This window comes from Marmota flaviventris, chromosome 7 (genome assembly GCF_047511675.1).
Source record: "Marmota flaviventris isolate mMarFla1 chromosome 7, mMarFla1.hap1, whole genome shotgun sequence".
NCBI lineage: Eukaryota > Metazoa > Chordata > Mammalia > Rodentia > Sciuridae > Marmota > Marmota flaviventris.
In genome coordinates this window covers 3,655,012-3,677,300 of record NC_092504.1, presented here as the reverse complement: position 1 = coordinate 3,677,300, position 22,289 = coordinate 3,655,012, and the positions used below count along the sequence as shown (strand labels likewise).

At 64.0% G+C, this 22,289-nt stretch overlaps 1 protein-coding gene across 1 annotated transcript; it reads left to right on the top strand.

Moving 5' to 3' along the window:
• Positions 1-291: 291 nt before the first annotated feature.
• Positions 292-22,089, top strand: Cpz (carboxypeptidase Z). The gene is made up of 11 exons (XM_027937731.3): positions 292-385; positions 5,995-6,027; positions 6,815-7,189; positions 9,141-9,353; positions 11,853-12,049; positions 12,378-12,539; positions 13,165-13,323; positions 16,248-16,383; positions 17,931-18,070; positions 21,183-21,282; positions 21,663-22,089. Exons 1-11 carry the CDS (start codon positions 292-294, stop codon positions 22,028-22,030), a joined length of 1,977 nt encoding a protein of 658 aa, XP_027793532.3. The 3' UTR covers positions 22,031-22,089.
• Positions 22,090-22,289: the final 200 nt, after the last annotated feature.

Sequence of the window (22,289 nt, the reverse complement as noted above, 5' to 3'; positions counted from 1 at the left end):
CTGCAGGGAATTTGTTCAGATTGTCCCGTCGGGCGGGAGGTGGGGTAGCTGGTCCCGAGGAGGGGCCGTCGCCCGCGGAGGGGGCGGGCCTCGCCCCCGGGCGGTTTATCTGCGGTCCTCCTCCTCCTCGTCGTCCTCTCCACCGCACCCTCCGCGGCTCCTGCCCGCTGTAACCCGACTCCTGCGGCGCTCGGGGCGCCCCCCCAGAGGCGGGGCGGGGGCGAGCCGCGCAGCCCGGCCGCGGGCCCAAGTGCCACATCACTGCGCCCTCGCGCCGCGCCCGCGCCCACCATGCCGCCGCCGCCGCTGCTCCTGGCCGCGCTGGCCCTGCTGGCCTCCGCCGCCGCACGGCCCGGGTGCGGCGAGCGCGCCTGGGACCCCGCCGGTAAGGCCCGCCGCGCGCCCCGGGGAGGACGCGGGCCCCGACCCGGGAACTCTCCCCGCGTCCTTCGCTAGACCGCGGTCCCGCCATAAGGTCCCCAGAGCGGACTCCGTGTGACTTTGGACCAGTAGAGGGACCTTTGCCTGGAGGGGGCGCGGGTCTCTCCGGCACCTGGAGGCTGGGACCCGGGCGCCCAAGCAGTGGGCGGGGACAGCGGAGGGACACCGCGCCAGGCCAGGCACAGGCCCTAGCGGTGGGGGCACAGCGGACTGGCGGGGTCCCGTAGGTGGGTCCCGCCCAGCAGGTGCCAGGACTTTTCGGGGCAGAGGGCGTCCCAGGCCTGTCCTTCCAGGAACGGCAGGGCTCTGGCGGCTGCGGGACTCGGACTCTGATCCCTCCCTCCCAGCTCACGGCTGTGACAGGACTGCAGCGTCTCCGGAAGTGGGCCCAGGGGTGGGAGGGGCTGCGGGCCTTCTGGGGGGATCTGGGCAGGACTCTGGGACCCCTGGGAGGCGCACCTGTGCTGACCTCACCTGAGAAGGTCCTCCCAGCTGGGCCTGGAGTCTGGGCTCAGTCCTGGCCACACCTCCCCTCCAGGAGTGGGCCCCAGTTTCCCTGCCTAATGAGAGGTGGGGTGCATCTAGTCCCCACCCTCCAGGGCCTTATCAGCTGCAGACATCTGCTCCGGCAGGGCTGGGGTCCCCAGAGGCCTGGATACAATGGGTGTCAGATTTGTGGACACCCGAGATCTTGCCTGGACCTGCCAAGTGCATGAGGGGACAGGCCCCTTTCAGACTCCCCCACCTTTCCTTCTTCCTCCCTCCGCCAGCCGCCCCCTGACTGTCCTGGCGACCTCTGGCCCTCCTCTGGCTCTCAGCTCTTTCCTTGGCTCACTGCAGAAAGCCCAGGTGTGTGTAGCCAGGGGACACCAGGACGCATCCCCTCATCTGACCCCTGTGTGTGGTCCGAGCCCCCTGCAGGCACTTGGCCTTGAGAAGCAGGTGTTGGGTGGATGCCCACTTGCTCCTGGGGTCCTCACCTCCAATTCTTCTGAGGCCAGTAGAGCCCCAGGTCAAGCTCAAGTTGGTTCTTCCCACTCACTGACCTTCTGCTCAGCCTGGGGATGAACTGTGCCTGCTTGTGAGATGCTTCTAGAACCTGCAAGCCCAGAGAAGGTCTGGGGTCACAGTTCATTAGGGCCTCCCCCCCACCGCCTCCAGGAAGCCTTCTTGGCCTTACCCGGGAGCAGTACAGCCACCTCCATCTGGGCTCAGTGCCTGCGTCCCTTCATTTCCCGCAGGGTGGGCAGGTGAGCTCTGTCCTTGCCAGGGCTGAGAACACAGATCAGGACTGCGTCTGCAGCCCCTTCCTCCTCCAGGCCCCTCCTTCCAAAGGAGCGTGGGAGCTTATAGACAGTGGCCTGATGTGCGTGGGGCTGGGCAGTGTGGGCATCAAAGGCTGCCGTGGCCCTGACTCTCTTGTGCCTGGGGGTTCACAGCAAGCCTGGACTGCTTGCTCATGGTCCCTTCCCTGGTGGAGGACTCCAGGGCTTCATGGGAGCCTGGGGTCCCAGGTGACTTTTATGCTCACAGGTCCTTGGTCCTGGCTTCCAGCCCTGATTCCTCCACTTGGCGACCTCCCTGAGGTGGTTCAGGTGTCAGCTCTGCTGGAGGAGACCCTGACCAGGAGGAGCAACCTATTGTCCAGTGAAGAGGGAGGGAAGGAATTGAGTTCAGTCTCCATCCCCGGCTTGAAGAAATGCTGCCTCCTTGTGGTCATGAGGCATCACAGCACTGTGGGCTGCGGTAAAGCAGCAGTCAGGGGACTGCCATCCCCGATTGCCATCAGCCAGTGCCACGCTAGCCACGCAAGCCACGCAAGCGGGGTTGTTTTCTGGCAGCCACACGAAGGAGGCAATGAATGAAATTAATTTTTATAACAAGAATTTTAATCCAGCACATCCCAAAGGTCATTCTAATATTTAGTCATTAATATAAAATCACTTCTGAGACGTTTCCTCTTGTTCTGACGCTGGTGTGTATTGTCCTTCCAGCAGGTGTCAGTTTCAAGGCCCTCAGTAGCCACCTGTGGCTCGGGATGCCAGGCTGGGCAGTGAGGGTGCAGATCCTTCTGGGGCTGCCTTTCGCCCCTCTCTTTCCAAGGCTGCGGGGGGTCACGTGTGCAGGGTGGGCCTGCTTGGGTGGTGGGCGGGCTTGGTGACAAAGTGCTCCAGGTGTCCCTGCTTCAGCATTCTGTGGCTACAAGAGCAGGCAGGTGCTGGGATGGGCAGAGTGGGCTTTGGGCTGTCTGGTCCATCCCTTGATTTGTAGACAAAAATTGGAGGCCCAGAGAGTCCAAGCCAGTTGGGCGAGGCCCAGCTTCACTATGTAACTGGCTGTGTGTCTCGGGGCAAGTTGCATAACCACTCTGGGTCCCTCCTCCATTCCATCCCAGCTCCATGGTGGCTGGAGAATCACCCACTGGGGCTTGCTCATTGTTATGGCTTGAATAGTGTCCCCCACAAAAAATCAGCTGAGGTCCTAGCCCTCAGTCACTGAGGAATGAACTCACTGGGAAACGGGGTCGTTGCAGAAGAACCCTAATCAAGATGAAGCACACTGGGTTGGGGGAGCCCAGGTCCCTGACAGGTCACCTTAGGAAAGGGGCACGTCATGTGCTCGTCCTGGGCAGAGGCTGGAGTGATGTGGCCGCAGGCCAAGTGACCCCTGGAGTCCCCAGCTCTCGGCTTGGCTTCTGGCTCCTGGCCTCCAGACCGTGGGGCCTTGCTCTCTCTTACCGTGGTCAGTGGTCAGCTTGGCAGATGCCAGCCCCCTGTCTGGAGACCACATGGCCTGGGTGGTCCCTCCTTCTGCCCACTGACCCAAGCTGCTGTGCTGAGCACTCACGGGGCCAGGCCCTGATGGCTCCCGCCTCGTGGAACCTCAGCACGGTCATCTTACGCACAGCGAGGAGACCCAGGCCTGGGGCTTACTCCCTAAACCTAGCTTTCTTAACTATAGCCTGGGGACACCTGAAGCAGGGGACACCAGGACGCATCCCCTCATCTGTCCCCTGCTGTGGTCTGAACCCCCAGCAGGCACTTGGCCTTGAGAGGCAGGTGTGGGGGTAGATGCCCGCTTGCTCCTGGGGTCCTCACCTCGAATTCCTGAGGCCAGCGGAGCCCCAGGTCAAGCCCGGTTTGGTTCTTCCACTCACTGACCGTCTGCCAGTCTCGGGATGAGTCTCCAGATCCCCACGCTCAGCTGGTTGTCAGTGCACAGCAGGTGCACAGTCCAGGCCCAGGGGACGAGGGACAGGGCGGAGCAGAGCACAGGGGCGCAAGTGTCCACCTGATGAGCCTCGTCCTGAGCTGACGTCCACTCCCAGCATCTGCCTCAGTCCAAGTTCAACAGGGGACTAGACAGCCACTCTGCAGAGTGTGGGTCCTGGACCAGGACGCACCTGGAAAGTGTAGTGCCAGACGGAGCTGCTGCCAGGCCCGCAGGGTGGACGCTCACCCCTGGCCTGCTCACCCCTGGGCCTCCTCACACCTGGCCTGCAGGGGTGGACGCTCACCCCTGGCCCTGCTCACACCTGGCCTGCTCACACTGGCCCTGAATGGGATGGACGCTCACTCCTGGGCCTGCTCACCCCTTCCCTGCTCACACCTGGCCTGGAGGAGGTGTGACTCAGTGCCTGCCCTGGGTGGTCCTCCCGTCTCTCTCCACCGTCACTGGTTGCCGACAGGTGGATGATGCTGTGATGCTCCAAGCCTCTGTCACTCTGCAGGGGATGATGACAGCATGAGTCTGGGAACGCTCAGGGCCATGGAGCCATGCGTACCTGGAGATGTCACACCTGCCTGAGGAGAGCAGGGTGGGGCCCTTGTGCCACTTGGGTGGCCGACCAGGTGACTTGAGTCCTCTTGTCACCTGCTTGTGGATTTGTAGACAAAAGTTGCTTTGCACATCCCCACGTGTGTGGCGGGGCGTCCAGGGCACGGGGGTGGGCACCCTGCAGCCCTCTCTGCCAGGGGGCACCCAGCGGTGCTGTTTCCAGACATGCTTCCCCAGGGAGGCCAGCCCGTTAGGACACCCGGGAGCCTCTGGCCACTCTGAGGGTTGATGCCAAGTAACAGGAACGGGAGTGACTGACCACAGAGTGCCTTCCAGGCCGGGCCTGTGCTGGGCTCTGAGCCAGGTCTCCTGGAGCCTTCACAGCATGTGCCCTAGAGACTGGGGACACCTCAGGAGAGGGGCTTGCCCGGGCCCCTGCTGCGAGGGGCTGAACCCAGAGCTGCCCATGTCCAGGCTGGCTGCCTGCCCTGCCTGCCCCGTGGCTCATGGCCAGGTCCTCTGCTGCACACTGATGAGGAGGGACCATGAGTCACAGGCGTCTTCCTGGGGACCCAGGTCCACCCGTGGATGGCAGTGTCCCCTCTCATCAGTGGCTCGGGTGGCAGCAGCACTGTCTGTGGTGGTCTGGGGGAGGTGTCCTGCCCCAATGCTGTCAACCCATGAGAGCTTGGCTAGCTGGTGGGTGTGGGGATCGTGGGGACCATGGTGGCCTGTCCCCTGGGGTCAGGAGTTCCTGCAGTGGGCAAGCCCAGAGCCCCCTGTGGGGCCACACGGGGTGCTGAGTTAAGCTGGGTTTTCACGCCCTGGGTCTTGAGAAAACTGAAAGTGGCCGCGCCCTTGCCAGCCTCGCGGTCAGGCCCGGCTTTCGTTCAGATTCCCTCTGGACCCAGCCTCCTGCCCCTCCTCGTGGGCTCCGCACCCTGTGCCCACCCGTGGGTGCCCACGTGCCCACACCTGCTAGGGAGCCTGTCCTCTTGGTCCTGGCTGTTCTGCCCACCCAGCCTGCCTTTCCCTTCCCAGGCCAGGTGGGGACGCAGCCAACCCATGCCCAGCCCCATCCAGAACCAGCTCAGCTGCAGTCTGACTCGAGGTCCCTCCTTCCCCCTCGGCGCTCACCGAGCACCTGGCCCTGCTTGCACAGGGGCTTGGCAGGTGCACTGGTCAGCGTGAGTTTCATCTGGCCCTGCCAAGGTCCTTGAGGAGACCCTTGAGGTCCCGTGGTTGCAAGGACCATAGGTGCGGATCTTTTTCTGGGAAGGGGCCCCAACTCCAGCAAGCATGTCACCCCACACTCTGGGGCTTTCTTGAGGACAAGGAGCCTGTGCTTAGATGTCCTTTTGGAAGGGACTTTTAGTAGCCTGGGGGTGCAGCCCTTGGGGGCTGATTGTTAAAGACTCAGGGCACTGGGTGACAGCCTTGGGGGGCTGAGGCTGGCCTCGGTGGTATTTTTAGGTCAGGCTGCTCAGCCTGGACAGCAGGGTCACCTGCACACTGCTGGCCAGTCCTGGGCTGTGGGGCTGGAGGCTTTCCTGGGACCCACCCTGCCACCGGGGACCTTGCTTAGGTAGGTCTCCTGAGCTCTCAGGCCCAGTGTCCTCACCTGGTAGCAGGGTGCCTGCTGCCCTGGGGGCTCAGTGGGGGCAGAGAGAAGCCTGGCCCCCAGTGAGCACTGGGTGAAGATGGGCTGAGGTTGGTGCAGCGGCAGGCGCGTGGGGTGGCCGAGCAGGACGCTAACTGTGGTGCATCTCTTCACAGATGAATGCCGCAGGCCGACGGCAGCCGACAGCGGTACGGTACTGGACGCTCCTCTTTCTGAGGCCTAGGTCGCTGCCGCCCCGCATGCTCCAGAGCGTTCAGAGAGCTGAGCCCAGGTTTCCGCAGTGGGTAGAGAGTGACAGTGCTGCTGTCAGACCCCGGCTCCGGCTTCAGCGGCTGAGGGGACAGAGGAAGCACAGGGCCAACCTGCCCCACAGAGCGGCTTGCCCAGCCGCTCTGCTGCCCGACGTCACCTGCCTCCCTCCTTCACCTGCTGGCTCTTGGTCCCCTCCCGCGGTCTGCTCCAGAGGGCCGAGGGCAGGCCTTGAAGTGACAGGCTTTCTTTTGGGGGGCAGGTGCTCTACCCTGGCCACACCCCAGCCCCCTGGTGCAGCTCTGTGGGCCTGTGGGCCTGGTGAGCTCCTTGGTCCCAGTGTCCTTTAGTGAAGAGGTGGGGCAGGGCCATCTCAAGGGATGCTGTTGGAAGCGCCCCAGGTGCGCAGGAATGTGCTCGGGTCTGGTGCCTGAGGCCGAGGCTCTCCTGCCAGATTTGGGCGACTGGTGTGTTCTCCATGGAGAGCCCAGACTTCAGAGAACTCGGAAAGCAGTCCCAGCCTGAAAGTCAATGTCCTAGATAGAATGCTTTGAGCAGAGAGAAAAGCTGAACAGGAACCACCCCATCCTTTCTGATCCCTGACACAGGACAGGCAAAGCCTTATGCCTTGTGCCAGACTCTGGTAGCCCCGTCCCTGCGGCCCTGGCCCTGGGTGGACCTCTTGGGCTGAGGTCATCACGTCACCTGCCCACCCTGCCTCCCCAGCCACCTGCATGGACCTGCAGCTCAGCTCCTGTGCGGACGCCGCCTACACCCAGACTGCCTTTCCCAACCTGCTAGAGCAGCGGTCGCGGGAGGCGGTGGAGTCCAGCCCCGAGTACATCCTGCTGAGCGTCCTGCACCATCTCTTGGAGGGCCAGTGCAACCCTGACCTGCGGCTGCTGGGCTGTGCCGTGCTGGCGCCCCGGTGCGAGGGCAGCCGTGTGCGCAGACCCTGCCGGCACGTCTGCGAGGGCCTGCGGGAGGCCTGTCAGCCGGCCTTCGATGCCATCGACATGGCCTGGCCCTACTTCCTGGACTGCGCCCACTACTTTGCCCGGGAGGAGGAAGGCTGCTACGACCCTCTGGAGAAGCTCCGGGGTGAGGGGAGGCCACGGGGTCCTCGGGGCTCTGCGGGAGCTCAGTGGAACCACCATGGGGGTGGCCCGGGGACCATCTCTGTGCCAGGAAGAGCCCCCAACAAAACGTCCCACCTCTTCATGGACCCAGGCTCATGGGAGGCTTAGTGACGGGGTGGGGGGGCAAGTGCTCTAGGGAGGCCCAGAAGGGGCCCCCCAGTGGAGGTGGCTGTGCTCAGAAAGCAGATGGGACATGGGCGTGGTGGCCCAGGGGACAGAGTCCTTGGCCGTGTTTCGCTGGAAAGTTGCAGTGCTCGGCCATGCACCTGCGCTGCCAGGTGGGCAGGGAGCCCCTCGGGAGGCTGCCAGGTGAACCTGGGGTTGCTGGGCCGGGAAGGCCACACCAGGGATTCTGGCCTAGAGAGAACTGCTGGAGGTGGCCTGTGGGGCCTGTGGACAGCAGGAGGCAGGAGGGGGCTGCAGAGGGAGGCCCGTCCTCCTGGGAACCAGCTGGGTGATGGAATGGGCAGCTCTGTGCTAGCGAGCTGTACCTTCAGGGGTCCCAGAGGCTACCTGGCTATGATCTGTGGGGGTACAGGTCTATGTGCCCCAGGTGGGTATGAGTGGATCCTGAGGGACCAGCTGCCTGTGGCCACACTGGCTGAGGGGCCTCCTGTGTGAGGAGTGCGTCTCCTATGGACGTGGCTTGATGGGAGGGCAGATGCCCAAGGTCTTTGGCTGCAGTGACCCAGGCCAGTCATTGGTGGATGGACCGATGTGTCCATTTCTCAGCAGGTCTTGAGCTCCTACTGTGTACCGGACTCCACTCTGACACATGGTGGATGGCTGGGGAGGGACCCAGACATGTGTCTGGTAACGTGTCGGTGGGCGTGGGGGACTCAGGGCTGACCGGGTGCTTGGAGCCCGGCATGCCCCGAGGAGGCTGACGGCTTCAGTATGGTGCGAGAGGCGGGCCCAGGGACCCTGTGCTGGTGGCAAGGAGCTGTCTGCTTGGGGGCGGCGAGCAGCTGCTGAGGCCTGGGGTTTGGGGAAAGAATCCAGACGTCTCCCCGGCTGGCCAAGCCCCTGTCCTGGGGAAGCCCGAGGAGGAGGCTGAGAGGTTATTTTGGGCATCTCCACCACTAAATTGCCAGTTCCACCTGCCTTCCTTCCTCCCAGCCATTCTGAGCAGAAGCAAACCGCAGGCCAGGGTGGCACTCAGGGAAGGCCGCAGCAACTGTGGCCCTAAGTGGCCTGCAGGGAGTGCTGCCCTGGGCGGGGTCATTGGGGGCTGCGCAGTGTCCCTGGTGTCCTGGGGCTTCTGCTCCAGGGAGGGAGAGCAGGGGGTCCTGCTTGCACCCGCCCGGGTGCCTCCCTGCCCTTCTCCTGGTGCAGGCGCTGACAGTGGACAGCCGGGAGTGGGTGCAGCAGTGGATGCGGGCCACAGGGAACCTCTGGAGCTGTGCTTGCTAACTCATGCTGGCGCTGACCAGGGAGAGCTGACCAGGGAGAGCTTCGGGGTGCCCCGCGGGCGAGCCCCATGGTTCAGAGGGTGTCAGTGGGCTGCGAGGGCACAGGGCTGAAGGTGTTCCACACGCTGCTCTGCGGGCTTGGGTGCCCCAGGGGTGGCCCTTAGTCCCTGCTGCTGGCTGCACTGGGAGTCCTCACCCCGTCCCCACGTCTTGCCAGCCCGGGGAATGCTATTGCTGGGCTGTGTGTGCCTCTTGGCCGTGTCCTCGCTGTGGATGGTGTTATAAGTATTACTACAAGAATCTGATTACAGACAGAAGCAGATTGGCAGAGCCATCCGAGGGGACACACTGCTCCCACCCCCAAGTCGCTGCGGTGTGTGGGGGTGAGGAGGGAGGGTGCTGGGGGAGGGCTTGTCCCCAGAGAGTGCCAGGGAGGCTGGGGTGCAGACAGAGCGGCTGCTGGCAGGCGGGCAGTGCCACCCACTACCCTCTCTTCCCCAGGGGACCTGGAGGCTGAGGAGGCCCTGCCCTCGGGCCTGCCGCCCACCTTCATCCGCTTCGCCCACCACTCCTATGCCCAGATGGTGCGGGTGCTGAAGCGGACAGCGACACGCTGTGCCCAGGTGGCCAAGACCTATAGCATCGGGCGCAGCTTCGATGGCAAGGACCTGCTGGTCATCGAGTTCTCGGGCCGCCCTGGCCAGCATGAGCTGAGTAAGTGCCAGGGAGGGGCTGGGCTTGGTTCTGCATCTGGGGAAGGGCTCTGGGCCGCTGGACCTTGGGGTGCACCAGCTGGGGGAGCCGTGTTTGGGGATCAGGGTTGGACGAGACTTGGGGCTCTACCTGTCTTGTGGCCACATCCCCTGGGGAATCTCCCCAGGGGCATTACACTTGAGCACTTGGTGATGGGAAAAGAGCTTTGTTCATGGTGACAGGGACACAGGCCTAGAGGGATGGACGGGAGACCAAGCAGGAATTTAAAACAGGTGGCAGCGCGGGGGTCCGGTGAAGACAGAGGCCTGTCCTCTAGGAGCTGGGGGTCAGGTCCCCGAGGAGCTGCAAGTTGGGGAGGTGGTTGCGGTGGCTGCGGGAGCTTGGCCTCACTGTTGGCGGGCGTCCTGTGTCCCTGGTCCTTGCTGTCCCAGTCTTGCCCTTGAGCACCAGGCCCCGGCCAGGTCTGTGCAGCCTGGGTCCTGGTCACTATCCAAACTCTGCCCTGCCAAACTGCCCAGGGAACACGATTCCAACCTGGCGATGTGGACGGTGCAGCTCCTCCTCCTGAGCAGCCCTGTCCATGTGCATGCAGGCCTGTGCTCAGCAGCAGAAGGCAGTGTGGAAGATGCTGGGTCCCACTGTTCTTGCAGGGAGCTAGGAATCACTCTGCACCGCTGTAGGCTGCAAGAGCTCCTCCAGCTGGCTTCATGTGAAAATCTAGGGGAGACTCGGCCTCCTGGCTGGGCAGCCCCTGCTTCCTGTGCGGTGAGACCAGGGTGACCATGTGATCCCCCCACTCTGGGCACTGAGAGCATCCAGGGCACAGGCCTCTGGGGATCACTGGGTCCAGGTCTTTCCTCATCCTCGTGCCCCAGCCTCATTGGTCAGCAGGATCAACCCAGAATCAACCCCATTCAGCCATAGGCTTCACAAGTAGGTAACAGACTCAGGGCCTTTCCCTGCATCCTGTCTGCCTAGGCAGTGTGTCCAGCAGGAGCCCAAAGGCCCTGTGTCCTGCCAAGGGTGATAGGTCACCCAGATGCACCCATCTCCAAGACCTGCCCTGTTCCCACACCTGCAGAGGGCCCAGGCAGGTGACTGGCATGGAAGGCCTCCTGGTCATTTATACCCTGGGATCTGGAGATCAAGGGACATAAGTGTTCCCTCCCATAGCTGGAGGGTTGGAACACACGGAGCTGAGGAGAGAGACACCATTTCCACGTGAGCAATGTGAGGCTCTGAGAAGAGTAGCAACTTCCCCAGTCACGCAGCAAACAAGCTGCTAGGCCTGATTGACTCCTCTTCCCACAATCCCCCCACCCATCCCTCCATCCATCAACCCATCCACCCATCTCTCCACATCCATCCCTCTACCCATTCACTCACCCTTCCACATACCCACCCATCCATTCATCCATCCACCCACCCACCACCTATTCATCCACCCATCTGTTCACTCATCCATCCACCCATCCACCCACCTATCCATTCATCCACCCATCCCTCCACCCATCAACCCATCCACCCATCTCTCCACATCCATCCCTCTACCCATTCACTCACCCTTCCACATACCCACCCATCCATTCATTCATCCACTCACCCACCCATTCATCTAGTCATCCCTGCACTCATCCATCCACCCATCCATTTACCCATCTATCCACCCATCCACTCATCCACCCATCCATCCACACATCCACCCATATATCCACTCATCCACCCACCCACCCATCCCTCCACCCATCCTTCCACCCATCAACCCATCCACCCATCACTCCACATCCATCCCTCCACCCACCCACTCACCCTTCCACTTACCCATCCATCCATCCATCCACCCACTCACCCATTCATCCACCCATCCCTCCACTCATCCATCTACCCATCCACCCACCCATCCACCCACACATCCACACATCCACCCATATATCCACTCATCCACCCACCCACCCATCCCTCCATCCATCAACCCATCCACCCATCTCTCCACATCCATCCCTCCACCATCCACTCGCCCTTCCACCTACCCACCCATCCATCCATCCATCCATCTACCCACCCATCCATTCATCCACCCATCCCTCCCCTCATCCCTCCACCCATCCATTCACACATCTACTCACCCATCCACTCACTCATACGTCTACCCATCCATCCATCCACCCACTCCTCCTTCCACCCATCCCTCCCAGGGACAGCTGCCTTCCCAGCTGAGCACCAATGTGTTTGACTCGTGCAAACATAGAAAGTGACTATCAATGAGTCACAGGAATGAATGACACCCATCATATTAGTAGTATCCTTGGTTTGTCATGCTAATAATTATGGTTAAATGTAAGAAATCAGTTCAACAGGTGACTCCTCCAGGAGCCCTCGTCATGCAGAGATTCTTGGGTCCAAACAAGTGTGAATTGGTGCAGGTACATTTGCTCACCCTTGCTAAGTGGGGTCCCCAAGGGTTTGAGATGATGCCCAAATTGGCATCTCTTCCCCCAGTGGAGCCCGAGGTGAAACTCATTGGCAACATCCATGGCAATGAGGTGGTGGGGCGGGAGATGCTCATCTACCTGGCCCAGTACCTGTGCTCCGAGTACCTGCTGGGCAATCCCCGCATCCAGCGCCTGATCAACACCACCCGCATCCACCTGCTGCCCTCCATGAACCCCGACGGCTATGAGGTGGCTGCTGCAGAGGTGAGTATCCCTGACACCCGGTGGTGGCCGCTGCCCTCGACACCACCTCATTCCCTCGTTGCTGCGGAGGGTCTGTTTGTGTCTACGCTTCCGGGTGACAAGGACTTGGCAGGGATCAATATTGGCCAGGTCCTGCTTTGGGGGCAGGGCAGGTCCATGTCATTCTGTGCTGAGGAGGAGATGCTTACGACAGAAAATCGTGGGAGTCGAGGAGGTCAGGGTGGCTCTGCTGGTCACAGCTCCTGGCTCCAGCCCCTGCCCTTGGGGCCTCTGTCTAGAAGGAGTTGCCGGGCTGTGCTGACCTCCCTGGGGCTGCCGGTGTTTGCAGGGTGCCGGGTACAACGGATGGACGAGCGGGAGGCAGAATGCGCAGAACCTGGACCTGAACCGCAACTTCCCGGACCTGACGTCAGAATACTACCGGCTGGCCTCCGTCCGCGGCACGCGCACTGACCACATCCCCATCCCGGAGCACTACTGGTGGGGTAAGGTAGGAGCGCTGCTGCCCGTGTCTGCCCGGGGCTCCAGTGCAGCTGAGGCCTCCACAGGGCCCCTAGCTATCTGGGACTCTTGGGTCGTCCTTCCTTGGGGACAAGGCACCTTGGCCCCCTGAGCCTCAGTGTGCCCTGGTGCCATGGGGAGAGCCTTGCTGGCTTGGTGGGAGTCAGGGAATAATGTGTGGGAAGCACCTAGTCCTGGCCCCTGCCTGGCCCAGGCAGGAACCTCTGACAGTGTCCCCCCACCCCCGCTTGCTCTTTGTTGGCTTGTGCCGAGCACCTGCTGTGTGCTGGGTGCTCAGGGACTGAGTGGGACCAGGCTGTTTCCTCGGAGGGCTGGCTGTCCTTGGACAGGTGCACCTGCAGCTGGCATCGCAGCTCAGTGCAGGGACAAGGGCAGTCAAGAGTGCAGAGGCCCCAGAGGGCATCTGGCCCTGCCAAGGCCTGCCCACCCCCCCATCCCTGGGAGGCAAGCATGTGCTCCAGGCGGAGGCCCACCTGGGCCTGCTGGTCGCTGGACAGAGTAGGAAAGGCTGGGCTGAAGTTCAGCTGGGGCCCTGGGCAGGCATGGTCAGCAGGCATGCCCAGCCCTGAAAGTGGCTCCTCCGCCCTGGGCAGGTGGCTCCTGAGACGAAGGCCATCATGAAGTGGATGCGGACGGCCCCCTTTGTGCTCTCAGCCAGCCTGCACGGGGGAGACCTGGTGGTGTCCTACCCCTTCGACTTCTCCAAGCACCCTCTGGAGGTGAAGATGTTCTCCCCAACGCCTGACGAGAAGGTGAGCAGAGGGAGCCTGGGCAGGTGCGGGCCGGCCGGTGCCACCTGCTCTGGGCTCACTGGAGCCCGAGGGCCTCTGTGCAGAGGACCCCCTTCTCCCAGAAGGCCCCCGCCCAGCAGGAAGCAGTCTCCTGGGCCCATGTCCAGTGGCCTCCAGAGTGTTTCCTGCCCCCTACCCTTGGGGAGGGTGCAAGTCTGGACGTGGCCAGCAGAGGGCAGTGCTGGAGCGCGCATGGCCCACCCCAAGCCCTTGGCCGCCGTCCCCTTTTCCTGGGGGCCCACTGAGGCCCTGGCTGATCTGGAGAGGGCGTGGGAGTTGGTGCTTCCCACTGCACGGGCCAGAGAACTGAGGCTGGGGGCAGTGACCTGAGGTGGGCTGCGGCCTGGCCTGGGTTCAGGGCCTCCCCAGCGGGGCTGAGATGAGCCGGGGTTCCAGAGCTTAGACAGCCACCTGCCTCTGGTGAGCCCGCCTCCCAGGCCAGCCCTCCATCGGCCCAGCTAATCGGCTGAACGCTGGAAGCCCTTCCCTGCCCCCAGGTGTGGCCCGGGCAGGCCTGACCTCTGGGCTTAGTCACGAGCCAGGCTGCCCTGCCTCCTGAGGCAGTGTCCAGGGATGGAGGGCCCTGTCCAGGGTGGGCAGGCTCCAGCCACTGGCTCCCTGCTGAGGGCGTGCAGGCCCTGCTCTCTTTGAGGCCACCAGGATAGGTGGCCCACCCTGCCCCCCAGCGGCCACTAGGCTATCAGGTCCTCAGTCTGTGGTGGAGAAGGGGAGGACACGAGAAGGACAGGTGGGTAGACTGAGAGCAGAGGCTGCGGGGCAGGGCGTGTGCACACGTCACGGAGGCCTGTGCCCGTGTGCTGTGCGAGTGTCCGTGGGCCTCGGCCTGGCCTAGGTCCAGGGGCTCCCCAGCGGGGCCCAAGATGAGCTGAGGGTTTCCAGGCGAGGGGCAGCCAGGGACAGTGAAGGCACAGGTGGCAGCATGAGCAGAGCCAGGCGTCAGGGCCACCTGCAGAGGGGCCCAGGAGGAGCCCGCAGCCCACCTCTGAGTACAAGAATGACGGCAGGGCCGCATCCACTGGGTCACCTGGGTCACCTGTCCTTCCCTTCCAGCCCCCACGCCCTCCCTCGCTCCCTGCATTCATCGACTGACACCCGCACCAGCCAAGGGCAGGGGGTGCTGGGCTCAGACCTCAGGAAGCACCCCAGGGGCCGGGTGGCCTCCAGGGCTGGCCCTGCCTGGACCCTGGTGCCCTCAGAGCAGGGGCAACAACTGTCCTGCGGCAGCAGGCGCTCCTCCACGTGGGCTCAGCTCCATGGCCTCAGAGGGCAGAGCTGCCCCGAGGGGAAGGTTCACCTCAACAAGTCAGGAGACATGAGGCTGGGCCACCAGCTGTCGCAGCAGTGGTCTCTGTGGAGCCCAGAGCCCAGGGGCAGGTGGGGGACGTGAGGTGGAGCTGGCGGGGTCCTGAGGTGGGCTTTTCCCAAACTTCCCTGATGCCCTGGGCGAGTGCCAGTGCCTTGGGCAATGTCCAAGGCCCCCAGGCCCACTGCGTCCCTCTCACCTCCACACTGCCCTGGAGCTGGATCCTGCCCCCAGGGAGAGGGTAGCAGTCCCCCGGGCTCCCAGCAGGGGTACCCCATGGCCCTGGACCGTGCCCAGGTCCCTGTGCCATACCACCCTCTCCAGCAGCCCGTCCGCCCCTCCTTGTATCTGCGGTCCTCTTGTCTGTGCCCTGCCTGCCCCCTTTGGCCTCAGACGGACCCCCTGTCTCAAGCCCTGCCTGAGGCTCGGAGCCCAGGGTCAGGCCTGGGACAGGAAGGGCGAGGACGGAGGGCTGGGAGGTCCTGGGGCGCAGAGTGCCCCGGTGCCACCCCCACCCCCAGACCCACGGCTGCTTCGTGGGGTGGCAGGGCTCACCTGACGCACCCTCCGTGGAGGACACCCAGGTGCCCCCAGGTGAGGGCGACCTGTCCATGTGTGGTGGGGCAGCAGTCCTGCCCTGCTACCTCAGGGCCAAAGACAGTGGGGTGGATTTGGGGTGCCTGGTTTGTGACCATGGGAACAAGTTGGGGTCAGACAGCATCCCCTCTGGGGACCCCAGGTCCTGGCTCCAGGTCCCTTGACCCCACCAGGGAGAGACCTCATTCTGACCCCCACCCACCCACCCTTCTTGTGTCCTCCTTTCTGACAGAGCATCCCCCTCCCAGGACAGATGAGTCCCCAGGCCATGGGGCCCCAACAGCCCCAGTGCAGGACACCCCATCATCCATCTGGCCCACATTTGGAGGGGCTCTCACTGGGCCAGGCCCCATGTCCAGCCCAGGACTGACAGATGACAGAGACCCTGCCCCAGGAGAGGACCTGGACCCTGCCTCAGGAGGGGGCCTGTGTGGGAAGCTCTGGGCAGGCAGGTGTCCAGGCCACGCACAGGCTGGCTGGGAGGTGCTACAGGTGTGTCCAGGGTCCCTCACCATATGTGGAAACTGCACGTGGCTTTGGCCGGCTGGTGGTGGCCAGAGAGGGGCTTCCCGCAGGCTGAGTCCCCGCAGCTGAAGGTGCTGGCTGGCCCCTGTGGGCTGTGCGGGGGACAGTGACTGTGTATGTCTGTTGGGATGAGAAGTCCTCCTCTCCTCCGACCCCCACTCCCAGCCTCCTGCCTTTGCCACAGCCCCTCCAGGCCACCCACAGGAAGCTCGGTAGACTGCAAGGCTGACTGCAGTGTGCCCTCTCCCCACAGAAGACGGTGGCCCAGGCGGTGTGCCATCCAGGGACCCAGCGCACTGCCCCGAGGCTGCAGGGGACCCAGCCTGTGCACCGTCCCTGTCCTGCCTGTGCTTTGGGCCCCGCCCAGTTCTGAGGGCACCTGCAGAGCCCCTGCCCTGCTGGCCTGGCCCGAGGAGAGCTCTCTCTGTCTCCTTTCCAGATGTTCAAGCTGCTGGCCAGAGCCTACGCCGACGTCCACCCTATGATGATGGACAGGTCGGAGGGCAGGTGTGGGGGCAACTTCCTGAAGCAGGGCAGCATCATCAACGGGGCGGACTGGTACAGCTTCACGGGAGGTGCGGCTCTGCGGGCGGTGGGCGCAGGACCCACGTGGGAGGAGGCCAGAGCCCAAGGCCGGGAAGCTCTGGGCCGGGTGGTCAGGTGGGAAGAGCTGGGGCCAGCTTGGTGGTCATTGAGGGTCTTCACGCAGCAGAGGGATGTGGGGGGCCACCCTGGGCCTCCCTCAGCGGCTGTTGCTGTGGCTTACTTTATGAAAAGCCCCGGGTCACGTGCCACGCATCGCCAATGCGCTTGCCCTTCAGGGTTATGGAGGGCGGGCAGGCCACTCCTGGACCCCAGTTAGGCCGGCCTTTCAGAGACAGCAAAGATTTTCTGGTACCGTATCTGTGCGGGCGCGGGAGGCACGCGGGCGGAGAGAAGGCCCGTGGGGCGACTTACACCAGGACTTGGTCATTTCTCTGGCCTCAGCTTTACCTGGGCACCTGCATTCTTACTGACTGGCACTGCCCTGGCTGCAGGACCACAGGGACAGTGTGGGGCCCACAGCTACCACACGCCCCGGGGGCGCCCCCAGGCCCAGCCCACGGTGTTCCCATAGCTGGTGTCCCATGTGCCAGCCAAACACTTGTTATTTGTTCCAGATGAGGACGAGGGAAAGACGGGCTCTCATTTGGCGGCCACGAGTGGCGGGGCTGGGACTCAGGATGCAAGCCCATCTCCCCACCTGCCCACTCCTCCTGCTTGGGAGCTCTGCATAGCTGTGGGCAGGGCCCCTTGCTGTCCATACTGGCCCAGGCCCTCCTCTCGCAGGACCAGATGCGTGGGCTTTCTGACCCCAGCCAGAGGCCGGCAGCCTGGGTCTTGGCTCTGTTCTGTATTCTTCAAAGGACCCACAGGGCAGGCTGGGCTGATAGAGGCCATTGGACTCCCCTCCCAGCTGACAGGGCCCGTGGGCAGGGCCAGATGAGTCCCGGGTGGCAAGGCCTTGGGGACTGTAGACGGGGGGTCACAACACTAGTGCACTGTGGGGGCTCAGAGGAGACCCTGAGCTCCCGCACCATGGGCTCCCGGCTGCCCCCGGCACAGGGTGGCCTTATCCTGCTGTCCACCCAGTCCTGCTCTTGGGCAGCGTGGCTCCTCTTGGCCAGGAGACTGGAGCCCAGTGAGTGGGGGCAGGAGCCGCAGTCCTCCCAGCTGCCGCTGGGTGGTTGCGGGCGTCCAGCTCTCCCGGGCCCACAGGCCCCCGGGAAAGTGGAGATGCTAAGATGTCTCTGGGCTGCTGCTGGGCCAGTGTCCAGGGAAATGGACATAATTGTTCTTGCCAGACTCCTGGGGCCTTGAGGCCAGGGCAGGCCCTTGGATGGGGTGCAGGGGCCCGTGTACCCCAGGCGCTGCCTTCTCCTGGGGAATCGCCCCAGACGGTGGGGAGACTCAAAGCCCGTGGGCTTCGCCACCAACCTGTCAGGTTCCAAGTCCTCCTCTGGGGTCCTGGCGAGAGCCCTCCGTGCCCCGTGCCTCAGCTGTCCGTCTGTGAGGCGGGGAGAGTCCCCCAGCACCTGCGTGCTCGCTGGTCCCTGTCTTGACGGCCGTGCCCTGTGCCTAGGCATGTCCGACTTCAATTACCTGCACAGCAACTGCTTTGAGATCACAGTGGAGCTGGGCTGCGTGAAGTTCCCCCCGGAGGAGGCCCTCTATGGGCTCTGGCTGAACAACAAGGAGTCCCTCCTGAGCTTCGTAGAGATGGTGAGCTGGGCCTGGGGGACAGACTCGCCCGGGGGACTCCTTGTCTCCACTCATTCAGGACTCAGGCTCTCCAGCCCCCTCCTCCATGTGCCCTGGGGGTGCTGGGGACGCCAGGGGACCTAGTCAGACTCCCCTTGAGCAAGGGTCTCCCCCTAGAGGGAGCGCGGGAGCCAGGCAGCCCGGAGGCACTGACCCAGCCTTGGAAGCCAGGGGCCTTCCTGGAGGAGGTGGCTGATGTCTTGGGGAAGGAGGAATCAGGGGACAAGACAGAGGGCTGGGCAGAGAGAGCCACGTGTAAGAACTCCTGGGTGTTGGGGTCCCTCGGGGGTCCTATGGCTGGAGTGAGGACCATGGCTGTGGGAATGGGCGGGGATGAGGTGACGGCTCAGGGGAGCAGGGTCCACGTGGCCTGCCTGAACAGGCTGGAATGGACGGTCAGAGGTTGGGTCCAGAGGTGGCCTGCCTGAGGCATACCACTGCCAGGGCTAAGGCCACCTGGACACAGGTAGGTGGGTGGTGAGTGGGGACGGCAGAGAACACAGCCACAGTGATCGTGCTGAACCAGAGAGCCAAGGCCTCCCCCAAACAGCTGGGGGCCTGGTGCCCAGTGCCCACCCCCTCGCCCAGCACAGCCTAGACAAAGTGCTGCAAGCTTCCAGGGGGCCTGGGGAAGCCACGGGGAAGACGACAGGGTCCTGGGGTTGGTGGATGTCCTCCGAGATGTGCAAGAACACCCGATCCCATGTGGGCCCAGGTGTCCGGTAGGAAGCCGGCCCTGGGGGAGAAAGGCTCTCTGGTCGGAATGCAGGGTGCTTCGCAGTTGGCGCCAACAGCACGTGGCGGATGCAGGGCTGCCCACTTAGAGGTGGGCTTGGGAGAGGCATGGTGCTGCTCTGGGGCCCCAGGGCTAGGAGACATCCAGAGGAGGAGACAGAGGGTCCAGTGTGGCCCAGCAGCCCCCTGGAGCTGTCTGTCCCCAAACTCCAGTAGTCCCCAAGAACCCTCCTTTCTAGAAAGCTCGGGAACCCTCCTCCAGGTAGGTCTGGAGCAGAGCCTCCCTGTGCAGGAGCACTAGGGCAGGAGGAAAGCACAGCTCGGGTGACCGCGGAGCATGTCGCCCTGCTCAGGTTCCTAACTGGCGGCTGCACTACTGCTCCGGGGGCGGCCTCCTCCTGAGATAGGCCCCGGGTGCTCGTTTCATTCCGTGTCTGTCTGGTGGAAATGAGTTTTAAGGAGTCTCAGAGCAGCTGGGATTGCTCCGTGGATATTGCACATGAAGTCCTGGGATATGAAGATTTAATGGCGTGTGGCTGGGGGTGGCCGGCGCACGGCTGCTCCCGAGACGGCCCCCCCAGCAAAGCCGGCGCAGGCTTCTGATAAGGATCGAGCCTGTCGTGGCCAATTGAGGCTTTTCCATGTGATGCTGGGCAGGCCAGGGAGTCTGCAGCGCCCGTGGGCTGGAGGGCTGCCTTCCTCTCTGAGAGTGCCACGCCCCGGCCGCCCAGGAGGGCTGGATGGGAGAGAGAGCCGGGCCCAGGGTGTGGGGGAGCCCCCGCAGCGCCCCGTGTGCCCGGCCTGTTCTCCCCTGGGGTGGGGAGCCAAGGAACGTCTCAGGGAGCCCAGGGCCACGGGACCCCGAGGAAGCCCCCGGTGTGGCTGGGGTCAGGGAGGGCTTCCTGCAGGAGGACAGCAACCGGGTCTGGAAGGGGGGTGGCCAGCGGCTGTGGAAGCTGACCAGAGCGCTCTGAGGGAGGGGCAAAGACGGAGGACAGAGGTCTGGGTGGCACAGCAACGTGGAGCTGGAGGGGTGCCGCAGAGCAGAGGGGAGACCGGCAGGTGGGGCTGAGCCCTGAAGCCTGGTGGGGACTCTGCGTACCCCTCGAGCCCCCGATGAGCTGTGTGACATGGCCTGTCACGCCATCCCTTTGTCCTCACCACCTCCCACCCCTGAGGACCTGACTTCCTCCCTTCCGTCCACCTAAACAAGCCCACGTGGGATGGTCCCTGTCCGCTCCACTGGGCTGCAGGCCGTGGACACCCAGGTCCACATGTGGGCACAAGCCGGGGAAGGGTGGCCTGCCCCACTGGAGCAGATCAGGAGGCGGAGACCCTGACATCAGGACCCACGTGCCCTCCCTCGTCTCCTGGATCCCCTCAGGCAGCGGGGACCTGGCCAGAGCACAGGCAGACGGGGTTGTGGAGCCCTTCACAGGGGTCCAGCTGTGTTAGGCCTCTGAGGCCACCGAGGGTGCAGAGGGTCGGCAGTCATAGGGGCTGCCCAGGCTGAGGGCCGCTCTGATGGCCCCCTGCCCTGGGTTTCCCACAGGTGAACCTGGGCGGCCACCCTGGGTGGAGTCCCCACATCTGCTCCCCCTGGGGCAGCGGGGCATAGGGAAGGCCTGCAGCACGGCCGGCGGCTCCGGCTTTGCCCGCCCCCATTCTATAGTAGAGAAAATGAGGCACAGAGAAGCTCGTGGCTCTCCCAAGGCCGAGAGCCCTGGGCGGTGGCACTGGACGTCACAGGAGCAGGGGGGCCTGGCTGGGACCAGTTCACACCAGGGCCGAGTGCGCTGTGTCCTCCCCCACAGTCCTGGGTCCCGTCCTCAGCGATACGGGGTGGGTCATCGTGCTCAGGCAGGACAGCGTGCTGAGTGCGAGGCAGCTCACTGGTCAAGAGTGGGTTGGGGGTCCTCCAGGGCTGTCACGAGGTCCAAGACCTTGCCCTGTGTCCTCCCTGATGACCACGCTGCCCTCAGGAGGGAGCCTCTGCCCTGAGGGAACTCTGGAGGCCGGCTGTAGCTGGGAGGCTGGGCGGAGGCTCAGACACACCCGTAGGTGGACAGGCCAGGTCATCTCCATGTGGAGGCAGACCACAGGTAGAACCGCAGGGTCATTCACACACTGGGAACGTGCCAGGGTGGATTCCTGTCACTTCATTTCACCGCTGAGCATAACGGAGGCCCAGGGAGGAGGGAGCTCCTCATAACCATGCAGCAAGGGTGGCGGAGCAGGGTGCCACCGGAGGGCTCCCCAGAGACCCCAGACCCTGAGGGGACTGGCGGGCGGCCTGGGCTTCCCGGGAGCATGAGCCCATTTTTGCCTCCCCTCTCAGGTGCACCGGGGCATCAAGGGCGTGGTGATGGACAGATTTGGCAAGCCCGTCAAGAACGCCCGCATCTTGGTCAAAGGCATCCGCCATGATATCACCACAGGTGAGCACCCTCCTGGCCTCCCCCTGGGACCGCGTCGGACAAAGGGGCCGTGGGGGTGCCTGCAGTGGCTTCTGGCTCCGGTGGGCGGGGCCCTCTGTCCATCCTCAGGCCAGTGTGGGCTCCGCCGGCCTCAGGGGCCTCGCAGCTGGGCGGTCCAGTCTGCTGACGGGTGCTCCCGTGTGTTTGGGGGCTGGGCGTCCGTGAGGTCTTCCCAGGAGGAGTCCGTAGCAGGGCTTTGAGAGGTGGGAAGGACCTGCCGGGTAGAGGCAGAGGCCAGAGCAGGTGTGGAGTCCGCGTGCCGGGCCCGGGCTGACCAGCCTCCTCCCGCACGCGCCCTCCTCGTGGGGCCGCCGGCTGAGCCATCTTCCCTCTCTTTGAAGCCCCGGATGGTGACTACTGGCGACTGCTGCCCCCCGGCTCCCACATCGTCATCGCCCAAGCCCCTGGCTACTCCAAAGTCATGAAGAGAGTCACCATCCCCCTCCGGATGAGGAAGGCAGGCCGTGTGGACTTCATTCTCCAGCCTCTGGGGACAGGACACAAGAAGCTGTCCCATGAACTTCAGAGAACTGCGCCTGCATCTCGGGACCCGCTGGGAGGTGCCGGCCTGCAGGACCAGCCCCCGCAGCTGGACCTTGAGCCCCTCGGGGCGCGCAGGCAGCCCTCGGCCGGAGGGAGCAAGCCCTGGTGGTGGTCCTACTTCACGTCCCTGAGCCCGCACAGGCCGCGCTGGCTGCTCAAGTACTAGGGCACCGTCCACGCCCCCGCGGTGCGGAGACCCGGCCCACCCCGCGCCCGGGCTCGCGGTTTTATCTGGCACAGACCTGGTACAAAGCCGTTGCGGCTCCATTAAAGGGTTGTGTTCACCACGAGGTCAGACCTGCAGTAGCCGTCCAGGGAGGGATGGGCTGGCCCTGTTGGGGGTGGACATGCAGCCCCGTCCCTGGGCTGGACCTTGGCGAGGCTCCGCCTGCCCATGAGTGCCCAGCACCAGGGCTGGGACAGAC